The 17,765-nt window shown below is 40.4% G+C and overlaps 4 protein-coding genes across 5 annotated transcripts in view; all 4 read right to left on the bottom strand.

Annotated features, from left to right (window-relative positions):
- The window catches only part of LOC116849869 (calsyntenin-1), a 12,835-nt gene extending 4,629 nt beyond the window's left edge, over positions 1-8,206 (bottom strand). The window contains exons 1-2 of the mRNA XM_032827484.1: positions 7,647-8,206; positions 2,752-3,031 (exon numbers count right to left, since the gene is read on the bottom strand). Of these exons, the coding sequence (XP_032683375.1) occupies positions 2,752-3,031; positions 7,647-7,767 (401 nt within the window). The 5' untranslated portion in view covers positions 7,768-8,206. The remainder of the gene's footprint in view (positions 1-2,751; positions 3,032-7,646) is intronic.
- Positions 8,207-8,440: 234 nt separating this feature from the next.
- On the bottom strand, positions 8,441-11,058 carry LOC116849872 (nucleoside diphosphate-linked moiety X motif 19). 2 transcript variants are annotated; one of them, XM_032827488.1, is made up of 6 exons: positions 10,937-11,058; positions 10,291-10,457; positions 9,712-10,045; positions 9,379-9,611; positions 9,149-9,307; positions 8,441-9,077 (listed from the first exon to the last, which is right to left on the bottom strand). In XM_032827488.1, the coding sequence occupies exons 2-6, from the start codon at positions 10,372-10,374 to the stop codon at positions 8,874-8,876; spliced, it is 1,014 nt and encodes a 337-aa protein (XP_032683379.1). In that variant the 5' UTR covers positions 10,375-10,457; positions 10,937-11,058; the 3' UTR covers positions 8,441-8,873. The 2 variants fall into 2 exon arrangements, with proteins under 2 accessions (XP_032683379.1, XP_032683380.1); XM_032827489.1 differs by lacking the exon at positions 10,291-10,457.
- LOC116849874 (succinate dehydrogenase assembly factor 3, mitochondrial) lies at positions 10,626-11,654 on the bottom strand. Its single transcript, XM_032827492.1, has 2 exons — positions 11,264-11,654; positions 10,626-11,058 (listed from the first exon to the last, which is right to left on the bottom strand). Exons 1-2 carry the CDS (start codon positions 11,498-11,500, stop codon positions 10,876-10,878), a joined length of 420 nt encoding a protein of 139 aa, XP_032683383.1. The 5' UTR covers positions 11,501-11,654; the 3' UTR covers positions 10,626-10,875.
- Positions 11,655-12,760: 1,106 nt separating this feature from the next.
- Positions 12,761-17,765, bottom strand: part of LOC116849873 (cysteine dioxygenase type 1) — a 6,508-nt gene continuing 1,503 nt past the window's right edge. The window contains exons 2-5 of the mRNA XM_032827490.1: positions 14,136-14,277; positions 13,902-14,010; positions 13,614-13,783; positions 12,761-13,505 (exon numbers count right to left, since the gene is read on the bottom strand). Of these exons, the coding sequence (XP_032683381.1) occupies positions 13,470-13,505; positions 13,614-13,783; positions 13,902-14,010; positions 14,136-14,277 (457 nt within the window). The 3' untranslated portion in view covers positions 12,761-13,469. The remainder of the gene's footprint in view (positions 13,506-13,613; positions 13,784-13,901; positions 14,011-14,135; positions 14,278-17,765) is intronic.

Raw genomic sequence — 17,765 nt, 5'->3', positions numbered from 1 at the left:
AAAAAAAAAAAAAGAAACATTTACGAAAATGTTGACAGGAAACTTTACTTTAAGGTTTCACGTTTTCAGTGGATCCCCGGAACGCATCTAACATTTTACATGTGTGCATAATGTGTGTGTAACTTTTCTAAGTCACTTTTACATGACGCACGAGAATAAACAATTAACCGCCACAGATTTTTTGTGATCAGTTTAAGAGGTGTATATTTGAAATGACGAAAATTTATATTAATTATTAAATGTAAAGAGTATAAAGCGCGATGCAGGTAATCACATGTATTTTAGCATTACCGCGCTGACATAATAGAGAAATGCATTATTTCATGTGTGTGTGGTCGCTGGGGTGGATTTAAAGGAATCACAGTGGGGCGCAAATACTGTCGATATACTTAATGTAAAACATTTATATGGCAGTGTCCGCTTTCGAACGGTATCGGAAATTTAATATGTGGCATATAACGGAAAAGTCAATAAAGCGATACCGCAGAGACCGAGTGAAAAGGATTGAATTTCTACTCGGAATTGTTTCGTTACCAAAAACACACAACAAGCCGATCGAGTTACACCCGGAATCTATATTTACGTTGGAAATTTTCGACACGCAAAATCAATGCGCCGAAAATCCGCTAAATAAATGTGTAATAATAAATAATCCAGCCGGCAGGCCTCGATTGACTCCTTCGAAACCGTAAGCATGCTGGGTATTTGTGTAAATATCCTAATTAGAGAAATCGGTACACACGGCGTATATTATCGGCGAGACACAGCGGTATTTGACCATGCAGCGTTTCATTATCCGTCGATCGATATCGCACAATACATATCTATAGCTATCGAAAATTTCATTGTAAAATTGTTGCAAAAATTACTCCCGATATATGAAACATTTATAGCAAGATATTTTTTATACAAAAAGTATGTGTACATATATACAATATACTGAGGAAGAAATTTACTAAATTTCAAAAAAACGTTTGTTTGGATAGTACTGTGAAGATATTTGTTTAAATTAAGTAATTATTTTCTAAAATGAAAGAAACAAATTTATATTTAAAACTTCTTTATTTAATTTTAGAAAATAATTACTTAATTTAAACAAATATCTTCACAGTAATATACAAATGTTTTTTGAAATTTAGTAAATTTTTTTCTCAGTGTGTGTATCAATCTGCTATTCATTGGCGGCGATCCGAGAGGTAAAAGATCCTAGAGATAGTTGGCAAAGCGGAACGAAGAGTCCCCAACACACAAATTGTCTGCATTAGGATGCGTTTACGCGTGTTTTTTCGACAAAATCCAAGTCATATTACTTTCATCCGTCCGCGATCTCTCTGCTATTTGTAATATTTTTCCAACTGTCGCGATCACGATCGTGTATAAGGTCTGTGTGTTTAGATATTTGTACACGGAAAAAAAAGATTTACTAATATATGGACAACTAAAAATATTAACTGCAGGAGCAAATTTTCCTGCTTTCATAGTAAAGTTATATAGTTGTGACAGCTAAAAGATTTGCTAATATATATATTATAACTTTGCTATGAAAGCAAGAAAATTTGCTCCTGCAGTTAATATTTTTAGTTGTCCATATATTAGCAAATCTTTTAGCTGTCACAACTATATAACTTTACTATGAAAGCAGGAAAATTTGCTCCTGCAGTTAATATTTTTAGTTGTCCATATATTAGCAAATCTTTTTTTTCCGTGTATTATTTCGAGAAAGACAGAAATATCAGGGGAGAGATATCAGAAGGATAAACGGCGAGGGGACAGGCAGCAGTTGTCGCTTCTCGTGGAAGCCCGTAACGAGAAAATTTGCGCACTCAGGTCAGGAGAGTCATTTCCTCATTTAGTCGATACACGTCGGACTGTGGCGTATGGACCGATGCGCCAACGCGACCAGAAAAATTGGCGTTGTACCGCGCGCGCGACACGGACCTGATGACCCACATCCGCGAGATAACTCGTTACAAAGTATAAATGTGAGGTAAGATGATGACGAAATGTGTAGCTTTCAACGAGCTTTCGCTTCTTCGAAAACACTTGCAACATGAAATATTATTTCCTCGTAGAAGATATTTTACGGAGAGACGAGGATTCTACGTATTTCGTAAAATATCCACTAGTCCAGACACGCAGTATCAGCAGCGACTAAAGAAAATATGGCTACACTTTAGTCGCAATTGTATCTATATGAGAAATGTGTATACACGATCCTACTCCTATATTCTATATACATTAGATCTGTTATCCAAACACCTTTCGACGGAACTTTTCTTCCCCTTATCTGAGTAGGTAAAAGTAAAAGAAAAAGCCTACGTTGCGTTAAGAGAAGCGGAAAGGATAGAAGAGGAGAGGAGAGGAGAGAAGAGAAGAGGAGAAGAGAGGAAAGGAGAAGAGAGGAGAGGAGAAGAGAAGAAAGCAAAGGAGAGGAGAGGAGGGAAAAATCAGCACACGCGCTGATATTGCGCGCGCGCGCACTGAAAGTGTAAATTTCAAGTTAGCTTATTCGAGTGCGGAGTATCGTGCGATAAATTTTTTTCGACGTTGAAACAGTCACGTACGAAGCAGGACTGACTCTCACAATTATAAACTTTGATATAGTTGCGTCGTATCAGCCATTCCGCTTTTGTTACATTTACTTAATCTCCGAGAGTTTTCTTGAGTAAATAGCGCTCGCGCTATTGTTACATAGCCTTGCTAACGGTGCCAAAGCGCGCGTAAAAATTCACGCGATACTACAGGACGTACTTCTCAGATTGCACTCCGTTGCAGCCCACCGCAGCGATGTCGAACTTGTAATTGCGCCGTTTTTCGCAATTTAAAACCCGAAACGCCCGCAGCTCGGCCATCCCCTTCTCCTTCAGGACAATCTCGAACGGTGCCTCGCCATGATGCTTATTGGCGATGCGGAAGGAGCAAACCTTGGTACCCAGAGCTCGGATCTGCGGCGTGACTTCGACCAACGTTTCGTTCTCCTTGACCAGGCCGTGATATCCGCTCTCGAGGCTCTCCAAATCCAATCGTGGAACTGCGGACACACATACATACACACGTGCGACCAATTGCAACGCAACGTCTCTCGTCGTTCGGTCGAAAAGGGAAAGGTTTACTGTTTCTAATGTCAAATGGTCACGACGCGACGCAGAAGAGACCGTCCGTTTTTCAAGTGGACGAACCATCCTACTTCGGGAGAAGGTGGGAAGGGACACCTCATAGTTAAATGTAGGAACTAAAATCGGCATTACGCGACCGATATCACCGTCGAGCGCGCGAATTTACATAACGGCACAAGCCGTTCGTATCGTATCTCGACCGATAAAACGGCCAGCCTGCACACCGCCGCATTGTTCCGCACGATGCTGATATTGCGAGCATTTTATCGATAGAAGAACGCACTACATATTTATAATGCGTTAAGTTTGTGTAAATTTGTGGGCTTTGGATATATACATACATAATATTCATAAACACTCGTCATTCTAACAAGGCGTAAAAATAGGTCGATTTAATGTCGGTTAACAAAACTTTCAAAAGCGCCGATGAAATCAAGCGTCACATAACAAGCAAACTTTTAATAAGCGCTGCAGAATATCCGGCGTGCGTTGCATCATTTTCGCGACCGGTTTAAGAGGAGAAGAATTTTGGCGAAAATGGTTCAAGTAAAACAAAGGAGGCAGCAGCAGTCCTCTCTCTTTCTCTCGTTAACTCGTTATCAACTTCTTTAACATACGTATAATGAGAAAAAGGTTAAACAACCATAGCGTGTGGAGGAGCGCTCGTCCTCGTTTGCGTTCGCAACGTCGGTTCATAATCGCCCGTTGTTAATTACTAACGTTGCCATTTTGAAGCAGTAGTCAACAATTAATATCCAAGTTTGCAACAGCTCTTCCATACACGATGTACACAGTGTGATTTAGAGCAAATGTATGCATGCAGCATTATATTTGTGTCGTCAATTTGGACGACTTTTGCTTCAAGGAAATACCAGAATGTCTTCAGAAATCGTATTGTGCAGTTAAAAAATATACCGTACACGAAGCGTAGTAATTTGTGGATACTAAGTTAGAGATATTATTGATCTTCTTTTTAATTTCGTGTCAATATACGTACACACCTACTAACGTGTGCGCTAATGTAATATCTGTGAATTGCTATGCGCACGCACACAACTAAGCTGCTCTTTTTTTTATCTACATCTTATGGGAAATACATGCGCGCATTTTTCACGACATGCGGGACTTTGCCCAAGTTTCCAAACATATTTCTCAAGATTGGACATTGCTGTTATCTTCAGAAGCAATTTGTATCGCGCTATTATTTTTCTGTTTTTGTGCTAATTACGAAACTTTTATTTAAAGTACAAATTGTCTTATAGATAATCTTAGATTAATAACTGACTTGTAAATCTTTCTTCGTTTTCAATAAAAATATTGTAAAAACGCGATGTCTTGGAATATATATATATATATACAAGGTGTCCCAGATCACCTTCACAATCTCACGTGAGGACGTAGAGCGGATTAAGATAAACACAAAAGTGCAATACCGTTTTGCGATATTCGCAATAAATCTTAAGATATTAATTTAAAAAAATTGGTGAATGATTACGTGCGATATGGTAAATGAGCTGCAGTGGCGCCGTCTGCCGTTGTATACTTGTACATTAAGTCAAATAGAACAAAAAAGTGCTCTACTATTTTGCAAATGACCACATAGATTTTTAAATATTAATCAAAGAGAAAATTGTTACATGATTGTGTACCATAATGCACAAATTTTCTTTAATTAATATCTGAAAATCTATGTGATCATTTGCAAAATGGTAGAGGACTTTTTTGTTCAGTTTGACCTAATGTGTAAGTATACAACGGCAGACGGCGCCACTGCAGCTCATCTACCATATCGCGCGTAATCATTCACCAATTTTTTTAATTAATATCTTGAGATTTATTGCGAATATCGCAAAACGGTACGGGACTTTTGTGCTTATCTCAATCCGCTCTACGTCCTCACGAGAGATTGTGAAGGTGATCTGGGACACCCTGTATATATGTGTGTGTGTGTGTGTGTGTGCTTTAATCGTGCAAAGGGGCTTCTGAATCGGTGCAGTAGGAACGACGTAGGAGCGTAAGGATTTTTATAGGCGTCTGGCGGCACTCCGCGCTGAAGTATCCTCTTAACGAATGACTCTTTTTCTTTTTAGTAAACATGAAACATTTATTTTGACAAAGCTCGTTATGGAAAACTGATCAATTATTCGTCAGCCGATTTCCATATTTTGGCGATCGTAAAAAAATTGACGGAAACAACAACAAACATATTTTAAATAAACTCGGTGTGATGATCTATTTATAATAGATCGCCTTCGGGGCTGTAGTATAAAAGTCAATTATGAAACTTATGCATATTTTTCGATTATCTTGCAATTACGTGACCGTTAAATGCGATGTCAAACGCGTCAAAGCTGACATTTATAAAAATACAATCGTGTCACGAGTTACGATTATTAAATTCCAATAATAAAATACAACATTTCTCCCTCTCTCACTTGAAAATCACGCGAGAGCTGTCGTTGATGCAGTATCAACAGTGACTTTCGTGTCAATGAAACGTATATAATATATATAACGTATAATATTTAGACACACAACACCTGTGTGTAAAACGAGATGTCTGTTTACTGTTACACTCGTTAACGTGAATCGACAATTCGCGGTAAAGACTGTCCCGTAGAAACGTACCAAATGTTTTCCTTGTTCTATAATGTTGTTTCTGAATAAGACGTTTATCGTTATTAATGAAAATCGTAGGGATACTTGCGCACTGCGACTAATATCGTTCAATCGAGCTGAAATATTCGGAATCATCTAATATTTCAGCTGACAATTATATATTACTGCCGTAACCGTTAATGAAATCGTGCGAAATACACTTTGAACAAAGTGCATTATCGCATCGAGGAATATCGAGGCCGACGTTAAAATGCATTTCATTGTCGCGACAAACGAATTATATAAAATGCCAGGAGAATGAATACTCACGCGAGATATTGTGAATCGCGACATTGTGTTGTACCGTGGGCAACGAAACCTTCTAATCTTAGCGACGAGTGATTGGGGGTAATTAACGATCAGTCCTAAGCCGAGAGATGCGCCCAAATATTTTTAACGCGTAACACGATCCCTCCTCCTCTCGAGACGCGCGTCCGGAGAATATTAAATTCACATGGCTTTACTTTCGTTCAGGCTTTGCCCGAAATCGTCTAATTTTACCTCGACTCCTTTTTCGCACGTGATTCACACCTAGTCTGTTATTCCGCACAGCGTGACTAACACCCCGTCATTCGGCGAGCGATCGTAATCAAGTAGCCGCGATCGTTGGAGGGATCCGTTCGCAGGAGACACGCATTCAATTAAGCGACCACGCCAGTATTCTTTGAATCACAATATAGTAATGCACGCAGCGATCGATCGTGTTATCCTTGTCGCCGCGCATTATCGTTTATTGTCGTCAACGGACGTTTCTAACGTGACTTGTCTTTTCGTTCGTGCTTATTCGTACGAGTGATAGATCCGCGAAGAAAAGACCACGATACGAAAGAAGAGATGCGTTAAATTCAACGAAGACACACTCGTTTCAATTATCTGTCTCACACGTGTATCGCTTAGTGGCATCGGCGTTTTGACTGCTTGACCGAATGCACTGTTCTCGGCAACAATTTTGCCCAGCTCGATTGTCTTGGCCGCTCCGCACAGTGTGTCCATTTTACATGAAATCGATTTTTTGGAATTTGGCTGTAATTCTGGTGTGCAAACGCGCGCGCGCGCGCGCGTATGTATTTGTAAGAGATCAATTAATTTCTGTTTTTTTTTTCAAGGCACGAAAAACATGGGATCGGCAAGGAGCAAAAGTGAAGGATTTCCGCTCCGAATTTTTGTCCAACATTCTCCGACACCTTCGTTACGTCATGCAAAGGCCCCGTAAAGCCTCTGACTGGAGGGGACTCCCGATAACAACAACCGAACGCGCCCGTCCTACGGCGTTCCTCGACAGACTCCCCCGCATTCTTGCCAAATCCAATTTGGCGATTTCTCACGTTCCGAATCGGTATAAAAAGGGGGAAAATCGTTCGCGGTAGCAGGGGGTTAACAGCCGCCTTTCTTTCCTCGCCCGTTTCGCACGGCGCGGCATATCGACCGGGTGGGCGCAGTGCAACACTCGACTCGACTCGTCGTCGTGCCGCCGCCGTATCGTGTACGAGAGACAGGCCACACAGGCACACGCGCGCACGTCCAATGATATCGCCATAAGAGTTTCGGCGGCTCGCAGGTGCAACGGACGATAATCGCACACGCACCTGCGAGCCACCGCGAGCGGCCGCAAGCACGATATCGGCGATATCCAAAGGAAAGGAAACAGTTGGGACACGCATACGCAACGGCGATCGGCGATGTGTGTACGATCGACGGTGCGGTGGCGGCGGCGGCGGCGGCGGCGGCGGCGGTGGCGGCGGCGATGGTGGTGGCGGCGGCGGCGGCGTTCGGCCAGGTAAACGGACGCGCGGACGAATGTAGGGCACGGCGCGCGACAGCAGAAATGGAGAGAAAGAGAGAAAGAGGACGAGAGAAATAGCAAATTGTCACCTCCATGATCGTTGCCGAAGTAGCTCGACGGTGTCGACTCGAGGACAGGAATACTCGCGTGGGAGAGGCCAACGCACAGGGCCAGCCCGCAGAGTAGCGCGTTCGTTGTCGCTGGCAGCATATTTGCTCCGCTGCGGATCGTCCCGTCGCCCGTCGTTGTCCTTGTTGTTGCGCTGGTGGTGGTGGTCGTAGTCGTCGTCGTCGACACGAAATAAACCGTCACCTATCTACGAGATGCGACTTACGCACCTTGCGCGTCCGTTTGTCACACTCGGCTTTCGGTGTCTCTCACTCGCGCGTGCACTCGGCAAGCATTCACTTTTTAAAGGAGCATCGCCAACTCAACTGCACACGGACGGACTGATCGACTCTCTCTCGCGCGCGCTTGCTTGCTAAGCTAGCTCGCTCGCTCGCTCGCCGTCGCTCGCTTGTCTGCCCGCCTGCCTTGCCTGCTGCCTGTTCGCCGCGTTCGCTCGCTCGACACAGCACCACACAATCGCGGAGTCAATATTTGAGCGGAATATCGATTCGCCAGTGGAGACGCCAGTGTCGATTCTCCTTATGCTGCTCCGAGGCGGCGCTGTTGTCGCCGTCGTCAGTGCGCACGGCACATTAAGTGCTGTTCACATGGTTCCTTCTACCTCGACTACGAGACAAATGGTTATCCGCGCGCGCAGCTTTCGAGTTCTCGAACGCTCAGATTTCAGCTGCACTTTACCGCAGCACTTGCACGTAAAATTGATGCCTGATATACGATTAAACTTTCGACGAGGAAAGAGAGAAGAAACAATGCATAGACACAAATAAAAAGGCATAATAAACCTCATGTTTCATTGCAAAATACATAACACAACTACATGTGTATAGTTTTGAGGTAGAAAATGATTGTACATAACATACCTCTATAAAATTTCTCAATGTGTTCCAATAACCACATGCGCGCATACAAATAATATTCGCTATATTTTCAATATAGATCAAGTAAAACAGAGAAAGAAATCTCCTTTACTGACTTATGTCGACTTATGTTGTTTTAACCATCATAATCACCATATTCAAAACCAAAGCCGTTCCATCATCAGGTATAACAATAGATTCGTTTAAGCATTCCAGATTCCGAAAATATTCTCCTGATTGGTAGAGTAATGCAATATTGTTTCTATATTAGAGCTCATTCTTGATCTTTCCAGACTCCTGTGATATGTACAGCTGCTTGAAGTTTATACATCAGTGATTGTCATCAGTGTCAAATATTGTCATTCGTGCATCAAGAGTTTCCACTCTGTACTTCACTGGTGTCATCTCTCTAAAATCATCCATACTGATGTCCGATTTATCAATTATTAGTTTATGGGTCGGATCAATATTCTGCGGATACATCGTGTCTCCAGGTAGAACATGCACAATGCCATCCTTCAGTTTTACAAGCACCTGAAATGACATTCATTGCGATACACAATGAAATATAGTAGTATTTTGATGTGTATGAGCGAGTTACTTACGGGAAAATGCAATTGTACGCCTGCTTTGTCACGTTGTACAGCATAATCCATTAGATTATCTATATCTTTAAATTTCGTCTTGAACTTGTGAATCTCGCACTGTTGAGGTGGTGGCAATATAATATCCGTCGCAGACCAAATATTCTCTGGCGTGTCCCACTAAATTCATTTCAAACATTTACTTCTCACAGTGTGGACATACATCAGTTTGAAAGTCAAATCTCTCTCACTTTTAAATCCTCTATCTCGCTAGCTTCGCACTCAGTATCAGGTGGAGATTGTAGGCCAGTCAGATAAAAGGCAGTATCGTAGCGTCTCGATGAATAAGAAGGCGTCAACCAGTTGTTCCATTCGTGCAATGCCCACAAGTCAGGATAGTATTCCAACTTTTGACAGAATGTCAAGAATTCTGCAGCATTGTTGTGAATTTCTCTCTGCCACATTTGCAGCTCCTTTTTGGGGACTAAAAGTGGCGCGTTTGTATTAATCTCGCTGCAATTGATCCGCGAATGTATAACAGTAGTAGCAGCAGTAGCAATAGTAGCGGAGTAGCCGTTTTTTACCTGACAAATGTCGGCCCCAAATGGAAAATGCACGATCGTCCTTTCGCCTACATATCAACACTCCGCACTCCTCGAAAGTCTCGCGAATCGCTGTGATCCGTAGCGAAATATCCCTCGACAGTTCGTTCTGCTGCGCTTGAAAGATTTGTGGTCGCGTCGTAGCTTTCGGCACCAGAGACGTAAAACTGTCACTTTCGAAACCAAAGGCGGCAAAGAGCTTGCACCACTTGGGATCAGAGTCAGCTGGATCTATGTTACCGCCAGGAAAAACGTATGACTGCGGCATGAAATTCGAGTTCTGATGACGTTTCAGGCATAATAGATGGTAGTTGTGCTGAAAGTATACACTGCTGTCGGACAAAATTCATCGTAGACGTTTTCGTGACATTTGTAAGCACCAATTAATAGCGACATCAATAACGTAAAAATAACGCGTATGTCAGTTACATTGTTGAATGGAAAATTGGATTGGTTCAATGAAATTGTTGCGCTTCTAGTCCAAGCAATAGAGTCTAAGGATCATTTCCAGTTGAAAATTTCTGTCAAAGATTGCATTTGTCTCAAGTATTGTGAACTTACAACTGTAGACGACACTGAATTCTTGCAATTTTGTCTGTGACGTGCAATCAGTATTAAACTTGCTGAATTCCGCCAAGGTGTCATTTTTTTGAAACTTCTTATATATATATATGTATATATGTGTATATATATATATATATATATATATATATATATATATATATTCGCTGAAAAATACGCGATAAAAGCTAATGAATATCCAATTATTGCAGTAATGGGAATTTGCCATTTTGCTGACAAATGACGCAATCGACGGTTATCAACTCTTTCATGTTAAATATATCGGAGATACGTCGTTCCTACATATAAAAATATAAAAACAACGAAAACAATCGTTATCTCGACACATTGCATATATTGCATTATCTCATCCTACTGCAAAATACATGCTACATATGTAACTGTTGAGAAACAGTAGTTCTGCTAACCACGACACGATTCGTACAATAAATTATTCTTAATTAATCTTTATTCGTAGAACATACAGTTCCTCAAAAGGCTCTGGGGTTAATAATAATTATGTCAAATTGTTAGATATACAATCTTCAGAAAATGATTTCACGCGAATCTACATATACCATATAACTACGTTTTTTCGTTTATATTATTTTCCGTCTTTCCGGTCGCAGCGATCATCAATTCGTACAATTGGCACACTTGCTCGTCTCGTAGTTTTACGAGATCTTCCTCCTTTAGATATTTCCCGAGCGGTTTCCCCGTATGAGGGCCCCTTAATCCGAGCTGTTCAGCGAGAGAGACTGCATAATCCTGCGAAAAATCAATTAATTACATACATACATACATACATATATACACATATATACTTTGAACGTGAACCGAGCCCCGAGCTGTGCAACTCGTCGATTCCAACAAGACTCTGTTCGAGATATAACCTGACTTAACCTAAATCTAACCTAAATCTAACCTTAACCTAACTTAACTCGCTTTCAAAATCCGTTCTCTCGCTACTTACAGTCCATTCGTGGAGAAAAATGATCGCCTCACTCTCGACGCACTTCTTGTGTCTTCTGAACTCGTCGCGAACGTAATTATCACCTAGGGATTGAATCTCGGCCGGTAGACCGCGATGTAACCTCAAGATCGTCTTATACAGTATTCTGACACGTTGCATATGCGTACGACAAGCCATGACGTGCGTTATTTCATGCGCTAGTCGCGCGTGAGTATTACGGGCTTCTGTTTGCTTCATCAAATCGCTTGTTCAGGACCCGACCGCGCGCGTGCGATCATCGTTATATTACACCGCTCGTTTCGTTCCGTCTATTGCCAACGCCGCGTATCGATTTTCGATGCGAGCAATTTCGCGCGTGGCACCTTGCGAGAAAATTCTCACGCGCAACGGTGAGAAAATCTCGACTAAGAGTACCAGTCGAATTTATTTAGCACGGACAATCGTATGATGTATATTATAATCGTATATTATAATAATGGTTGTTCTATCGGTTAAAAGCCGAAAGAAAAAAATGGAGATATGAAAAGGGGAAAATTTTTGAACTGACTTGAGCGCAAAGTTCGCTCTTTTTGTTTTCCATGTCTTTTATTTTTATTCAATAACATGTGCCGCGTTAACATAACTTTGTTTATCCATTCTAAAAAAAGGCATGTAAAAGATTTAATTGTCGCTTTTCCGCGATGCTGATTGGTTCTCTCGCTTAGCTCACTTCATGTGGGCTTGCTTCGTGTCATTTATGTCTGTCAAATTATTTGTCATCGCGTTGGTTAGCTGACGAAGAAAAGAATATAGAAGAGATATAAATTATAAAAATAGAAAAATAGAGAATAGAAGCGTAGAGAAGAAAAACATAAAAGAAAGGGCAGATAAAGAGAGGAGCATATTATTTAGGCAAAAATAAGTGTAAGAATAAGGTAATTTTACAAGGTAATTTAAAAGATCATTGTAATAATAAAGATGCTAAATAGCGCGCGCGTAGCGCGCGCCTGTAATGTTCTAGTTTTCGTAAAAAGGTGTAACAGAGACAATACACATAGTTATTTTTACACCAAAATATCTATAAAGTTGCTGAAGCTAGCGTCACACATACACACATACACGCCCGCGCGCGCACACGATGCACGATTTCATGCCTTCTGAAGTGCACGCTGACTGACACGCTCCCCATAATTTCGCACACGACGTGTTATATTGCATTTATGACAGACGATTTTTGACGGTCGTTTGGTACCAGGTTTGGATTTGAGTTAATTTAATATCAAAAATTTCATATATGTACTGAATATCTATACACAGCATAAATGTCAGGATACATTTTAGAGGCGTTCCAAAGGTATTTTAGATATATAGATATATAGATATATTAGATATATATTTATATATTAGATATATATATATATATATATATATATATATTTTATATATTAGATATATATTTTATATATATAGATATATATATATATATATATATATATATATTTTATATATTAGATATATATTTTAGATATATAGATATATCTAAATATATATGTATATAGATGTATATAGATAGTATATTTTAGATGTTTATAGTATATGACTATTTAATATCAAATGTTTGGCGTCCAACGACAAACGATCGCCAAAAATCGCCTATTGTTGAATGCAAAGCGATAACACAAATATAATGTAACTTATACTCTCTGTGTTGACTGGATCTAGGCAACTTTCAATTTACTATATACATTTCTCAATGCACGATAGCAATCTAGATAGCACAGAGAATTCAAAAAGAATTCAGTCGTATGTCACCAATTCTTAGTTTATTTTTAGATGCAAAAAGAATTCTTGAACAGTTTAGGGGCCAGATTCTTGAAAATATCTCGCATACATTTAGTGAAAACGTTCGTTACGTATAGTATACGTAATATGAACTATAGCTTTTCACTAAATGTCATATGCGCGATATTTTCGAGAATCTGGCCCCAGTTCAGTGAAAAGAATTCTTTTTGCATTTAAAAATGAACTCAGAATTGGTGACATACGACTGAATTCTTTTTGAATTCTCTGTACTATCTGGGAATTCATGTAGTAGAACTGAGCCGAACTGGAGGCTGCATGCCGAATCGGCGTCAGAAGGCATGAAGTTATACATAGTGTGATGCTAGATTTACACAAATAAATTCCAGTAAACATGATCAAAGTGAATCCTGCTTCCTTGCTGATGTTAATTATCCTCTGGAGATCTCGTGTCTTGAATTTCCTATAATGAGAGAGATTGTATTAACTCGTGTCATTTTTCTAATGTGTATTAATTTATCGAGAATCGAGAAGACGAGTATAGTTTTTTATTTGAGTAGACATTTCTTACCCGGTTCCTCCTTTCGCCGTACTTGGACCAAAATGTAACGTTACATGCAGTCTTTTGTCCGGTCTGCTTATTGAATACGGAGCATGTCGAAAACGGCGGTGAATACAAATGCAATGAAACCGCTGGATTCGTTGTACTTGAATTTTCAACACGATGCAAACCCATGGAATCTCAAATAGAGATGCAAACAGTTTATTTTAAAGTATTCGAAGTGTGTGTATTCGAAGAATTTGCTTATGTTTCAAATTTGAGATCAAATTAATTTAGTGAGCATTTGAAAAAAAATACCATTGATATAACAGATTTCGTTCGTATCGAGTATATTCCTTTCGAGTTCTCTCAGCTCCTCCGGCATACCGTCTTTCGTTTCGGATGTTTCAGGCCACGCGTATCTCGTCTAATGTGTCAAAAAAGACAAGCATATTTTTATCATATCTTAATTATATGCTTGCGCAGGTCGCGCCATGTTATCGAGCAACATTCCAAATGATTTCACAAATGAAAACTATCGCATTTCGTTACCTCGCACAGTTTTCCTTGGAGAATTTTCATCACGCAATGTGCATTAGCGTGATCGTGTATGGCTGATCCGTGACCTTCGCCCCAACACAGCACCATGAGATTAAACCTGCCGTTTCCTTCGTCAACGAGGTTCCTCGTATATCTACACGTAAAGTGCACAAACCGCACAAAGCGTCACGTTATACAAGGTGTGCCAAAATTGTGGAAATTTTTTTTCGAATATCTCGAAAAAAAGCATTTTTTAGGAAAATGTTTCAGACAAAATTTGTAGGGTTTCAGAAGATTTATTTAATGGTCATATCAGTTTTGATCTTGGGTGGCGTCGTCAAGGTCAGATCACGGTCACGTCGATTTTTTTAAAAGGAAATTCCCATTTTTATTGCATATTCTCTCGAGAACTTTTCAAAACACTATAATTAAGTTATTTTTCTTTAAGTACTTTAAGAGTTATAAAGCTTGAAATTTACAGTATCACCGACATTTCTCCGTGCTTAACATTACCCAGGATTAACGACGTGGCGGGGCTCTCACGTTTTGGGATACTCGATTTACGTATCCTTGTTTCTTACGTTTGAGGTGCTTGATTTACCCGAGTCCCTTTGTCTCTTACGTTTCGGATGCTTGATTTACGTGAGTCCCCTTGTCTCTTACGTTTGGGATGCTTGATTTACGTGAGTCCCCTTACCCCTTATGTTTGGAATGTATGTCTGACAAAGCACGAATAGAACGAATAACCAAAATTTGAAGCGCGCCAAGGAAATGAGTCCCCTGGTCTCTTACGTTTGGGATGCTTGATTTACGTGAGTCCCCTTACCCCTTATGTTTGGAATGTATGTCTGACAAAGCACGAATAGAACGAATAACCAAAATTTGAAGCGCGCCAAGGAAATGAGTCCCCTGGTCTCTTACGTTTGGGATGCTTGATTTACGTGAGTCCCCTTACCCCTTATATTTGGAATATATGTCTAACAAAGCACGAATAGAACGAATAACCAAAATTTGGAGCGTGCCAAGGAAATAACCTTCTGAAACCTTACAACTTTTGTCTGAAACATTTTCCTAAAAAATTTTCCTTTTTTTCGAAATATTCAACTGTTTCCACAATTTTGGCACTGTATATGATACATGTATTTTTGTCGTATCGTCGTTTCGTGATTTCTCGTAAAGCTTGGATTACGCGGATACTTCGAACGATTCACACGTGCATCTTGAGATAAATATTATCCTCCGTCGCGATATCAACCAACTTACCGAATTTTATAGAAAGACATATTACGACATCGGTGTTTATACAGTAGAAAAGCCAGTTTAATTAAATATTAATTACATCGCGCGCGTTAATCCTTGTGTCAATGCACGTGTACCTGTTTCGAATTGCACGCGCAACGTTTCAGACTTAGGAAGAAAGTTAAGCGGAGAAAAGCAACACTGTGTACGGAATAATCGATTGTTGCGCAAAATACATTCGCAGGATTGCAAAATTCATTATTATCTCAAAGAGGAGAGAATGTTACTTTAATGTGTTAACAGCATTAATACAAATCGATCAGAATTTACGTGTATCGATAGTCCCTGTCCAATTTTCCCGTGCACGCGAAGCAAATATAATTCGCAAGTTTTCATGCGCTTTTACCCGAGAATACATATCGCGTCGATACGCAGGTATCAATGTTTCTATTTAGCATGAACCGTACTGACGCACATGGAGAAGGGGGACGCATGGAAAGTGTGTACTATTCACCGGTCGATCGCCTTTTGCATGTCTATATATACTGAACGAATCGCGTTAACATACGACACGACGAGTACGACGACACGAGTGTTTCTCGTCGTGCGAGTAAAATCTTTCAGAACAATGTGAAACGTACTAAGGGCGGTATCTCGCGCGTTGTATTTCGCTTTCGACTTCTGCCCTGGCTTTTGCGCGAGCGAGATTCCGCGTTTTCTTGGTGCACATTGCCATTCTTGTCACAAGATTAATTCTTTATCGTGTCGTAGTGTGTATGCGAGAGCTGTGCATAATCATACAGAGATTATATAGTTTTCACAACTGTACATTCATCTCGGCGATACTTGAATTTTTAATCTCTCTGTATAAATTGTATGCCGATGTAAATCGATATATCCCGACATATCCCGAATTGAAATTGGACTCGAGCGAAAACAAACTGATATATTCCTCTTATGAGAGGAATAACCTTTCATTGCGAAGCAATTTCGGCAGAACGGTTACTCGACTCGTTATTACGCTCTACTTTGTATTACGCTATACTTTTGTGTGACAGCACAAAACCGGTAAAACGTCCTCGCTACAGTTTCCGTACTTTCCCGAGTCACGTGGATCGCGACTACTGCGTACTCTAATCGCACCTATGTCCAAGGTGCTCGTTATCTCACACACTCGTTAACTCATTTTCATTCCTCATTTACGGTCGCTCGCTCGCTCGTTCGCTCGCTCGCTCGCCTAATCAGGAGCGGTCGGAAGAATGGCGGTTCGATATGACTGTGCAACGATCGTATGTGCAGAGGTCATTACCGTACAAACGTAGAAAATGACCAGTTTTCGAGATGCGCATCGAGAGATCTAACGCGATGATAGTCGAATAGTCGAGTATACTTGCGTTTTAAGGGGGAACTGCGGCTAAATTTGATCAAATTCCGATAAAGCTAATCGGCAGACTCTCCAGCATAGAAAATTAAAGATAGTTTTTTAAGGAGTAAGACGATTCTCTTGTTCTCTCTTTATAAGTTGTACTGGCAATTTCGGCGAATTGCCAACAGAATCAAGTAATACTTGCTCCGTGTTGCACAAAATTACTAGCTTTTTCCTTTTTTTATCATTGCTGGACAACAAATTGCACAGCTAGAATTTGCAGTTGACTTACAATTCTGCCGATCAGTCGTCGATTACTTCAGTCGGAATTTTGTGAAAGTTATCCCGCACATGAGAATGTAAGTTACATCGCGCGGTTCGTTGCAACGATAACATTGTTGTCGATGCCTAATAATTCTGGAACATTCTCTTCGCTCTTATCGCGCGAATAAAGATGTTTTGCGAAGAATACCAAATCGCGCAAACAAACGCAATATATAAGCTTATCTCGCTATGATTTGCATGAGATCTGCGAACGGGAATAATGCCGCGCGTGAAGAATATTATATGTGATTTTACTTTAGTCTACAGTATTTTATCCTACCAAAACACTTGTTGACTTTATGCAAAAACTCCGCGAGTCAATTAATTACGTGCAACTGTCTCTCGAGCCTTAAAACAGCCACAATAACAGTCACAATAAGCCAACACTGATTTGTAAACGAAATAATTCTTTCTCGCGATTATGCGTATCCTATATAACATGTTATATTATTTGCGTCAATCGTAAGATTGAAAGAAAATTTTCCCGCGATGACCCAGTTCGACCGTGGAGATTTTCGTGTTTTTCGCGTTTTTTCGTCGACGATCCACTGTCCGCGTTAGGGGCGTTATGGGTCGCTTCAAAACAAGGTTACTAAAATCTTTTCGCATTTACGCGATACATCGAGAACGATCAGAGAGAGAGAGAGAGAGAGAGAGAGAGAGAGAGAGAGAGAGAGAGAGAGAGAGAGAGAGAGAGAGAGAGAGAGAGAGAG

This window comes from Odontomachus brunneus, unplaced genomic scaffold (genome assembly GCF_010583005.1).
Source record: "Odontomachus brunneus isolate Ranch 3 - 2012 unplaced genomic scaffold, Obru_v1 Obru_scaffold_126, whole genome shotgun sequence".
Lineage (NCBI taxonomy): Eukaryota > Metazoa > Arthropoda > Insecta > Hymenoptera > Formicidae > Odontomachus > Odontomachus brunneus.
This window is presented reverse-complemented; position numbering and strand designations above follow the sequence as displayed.

Bases quoted from the DNA above. Each gene is read 5' to 3' on its own strand.
- LOC116849872 (XM_032827488.1), bottom strand. From the start codon at position 10,374: ATGACACCTTGGCGGAATTCAGCAAGTTTAATACTGATTGCACGTCAC. The intron at 9,612-9,711 runs GTAAAAAACGGC...CGCCACTTTTAG, and splicing joins TTGGGGCCGACATTTGTCAG to TCCCCAAAAAGGAGCTGCAA. The intron at 9,078-9,148 runs GTAAGTAACTCG...ATGTCATTTCAG, and splicing joins GCGTACAATTGCATTTTCCC to GTGCTTGTAAAACTGAAGGA.
- LOC116849874 (XM_032827492.1), bottom strand. From the start codon at position 11,500: ATGAAGCAAACAGAAGCCCGTAATACTCACGCGCGACTAGCGCATGAA. The intron at 11,059-11,263 runs GTAAGTAGCGAG...GATTTTTCGCAG, and splicing joins TTTTTCTCCACGAATGGACT to GATTATGCAGTCTCTCTCGC.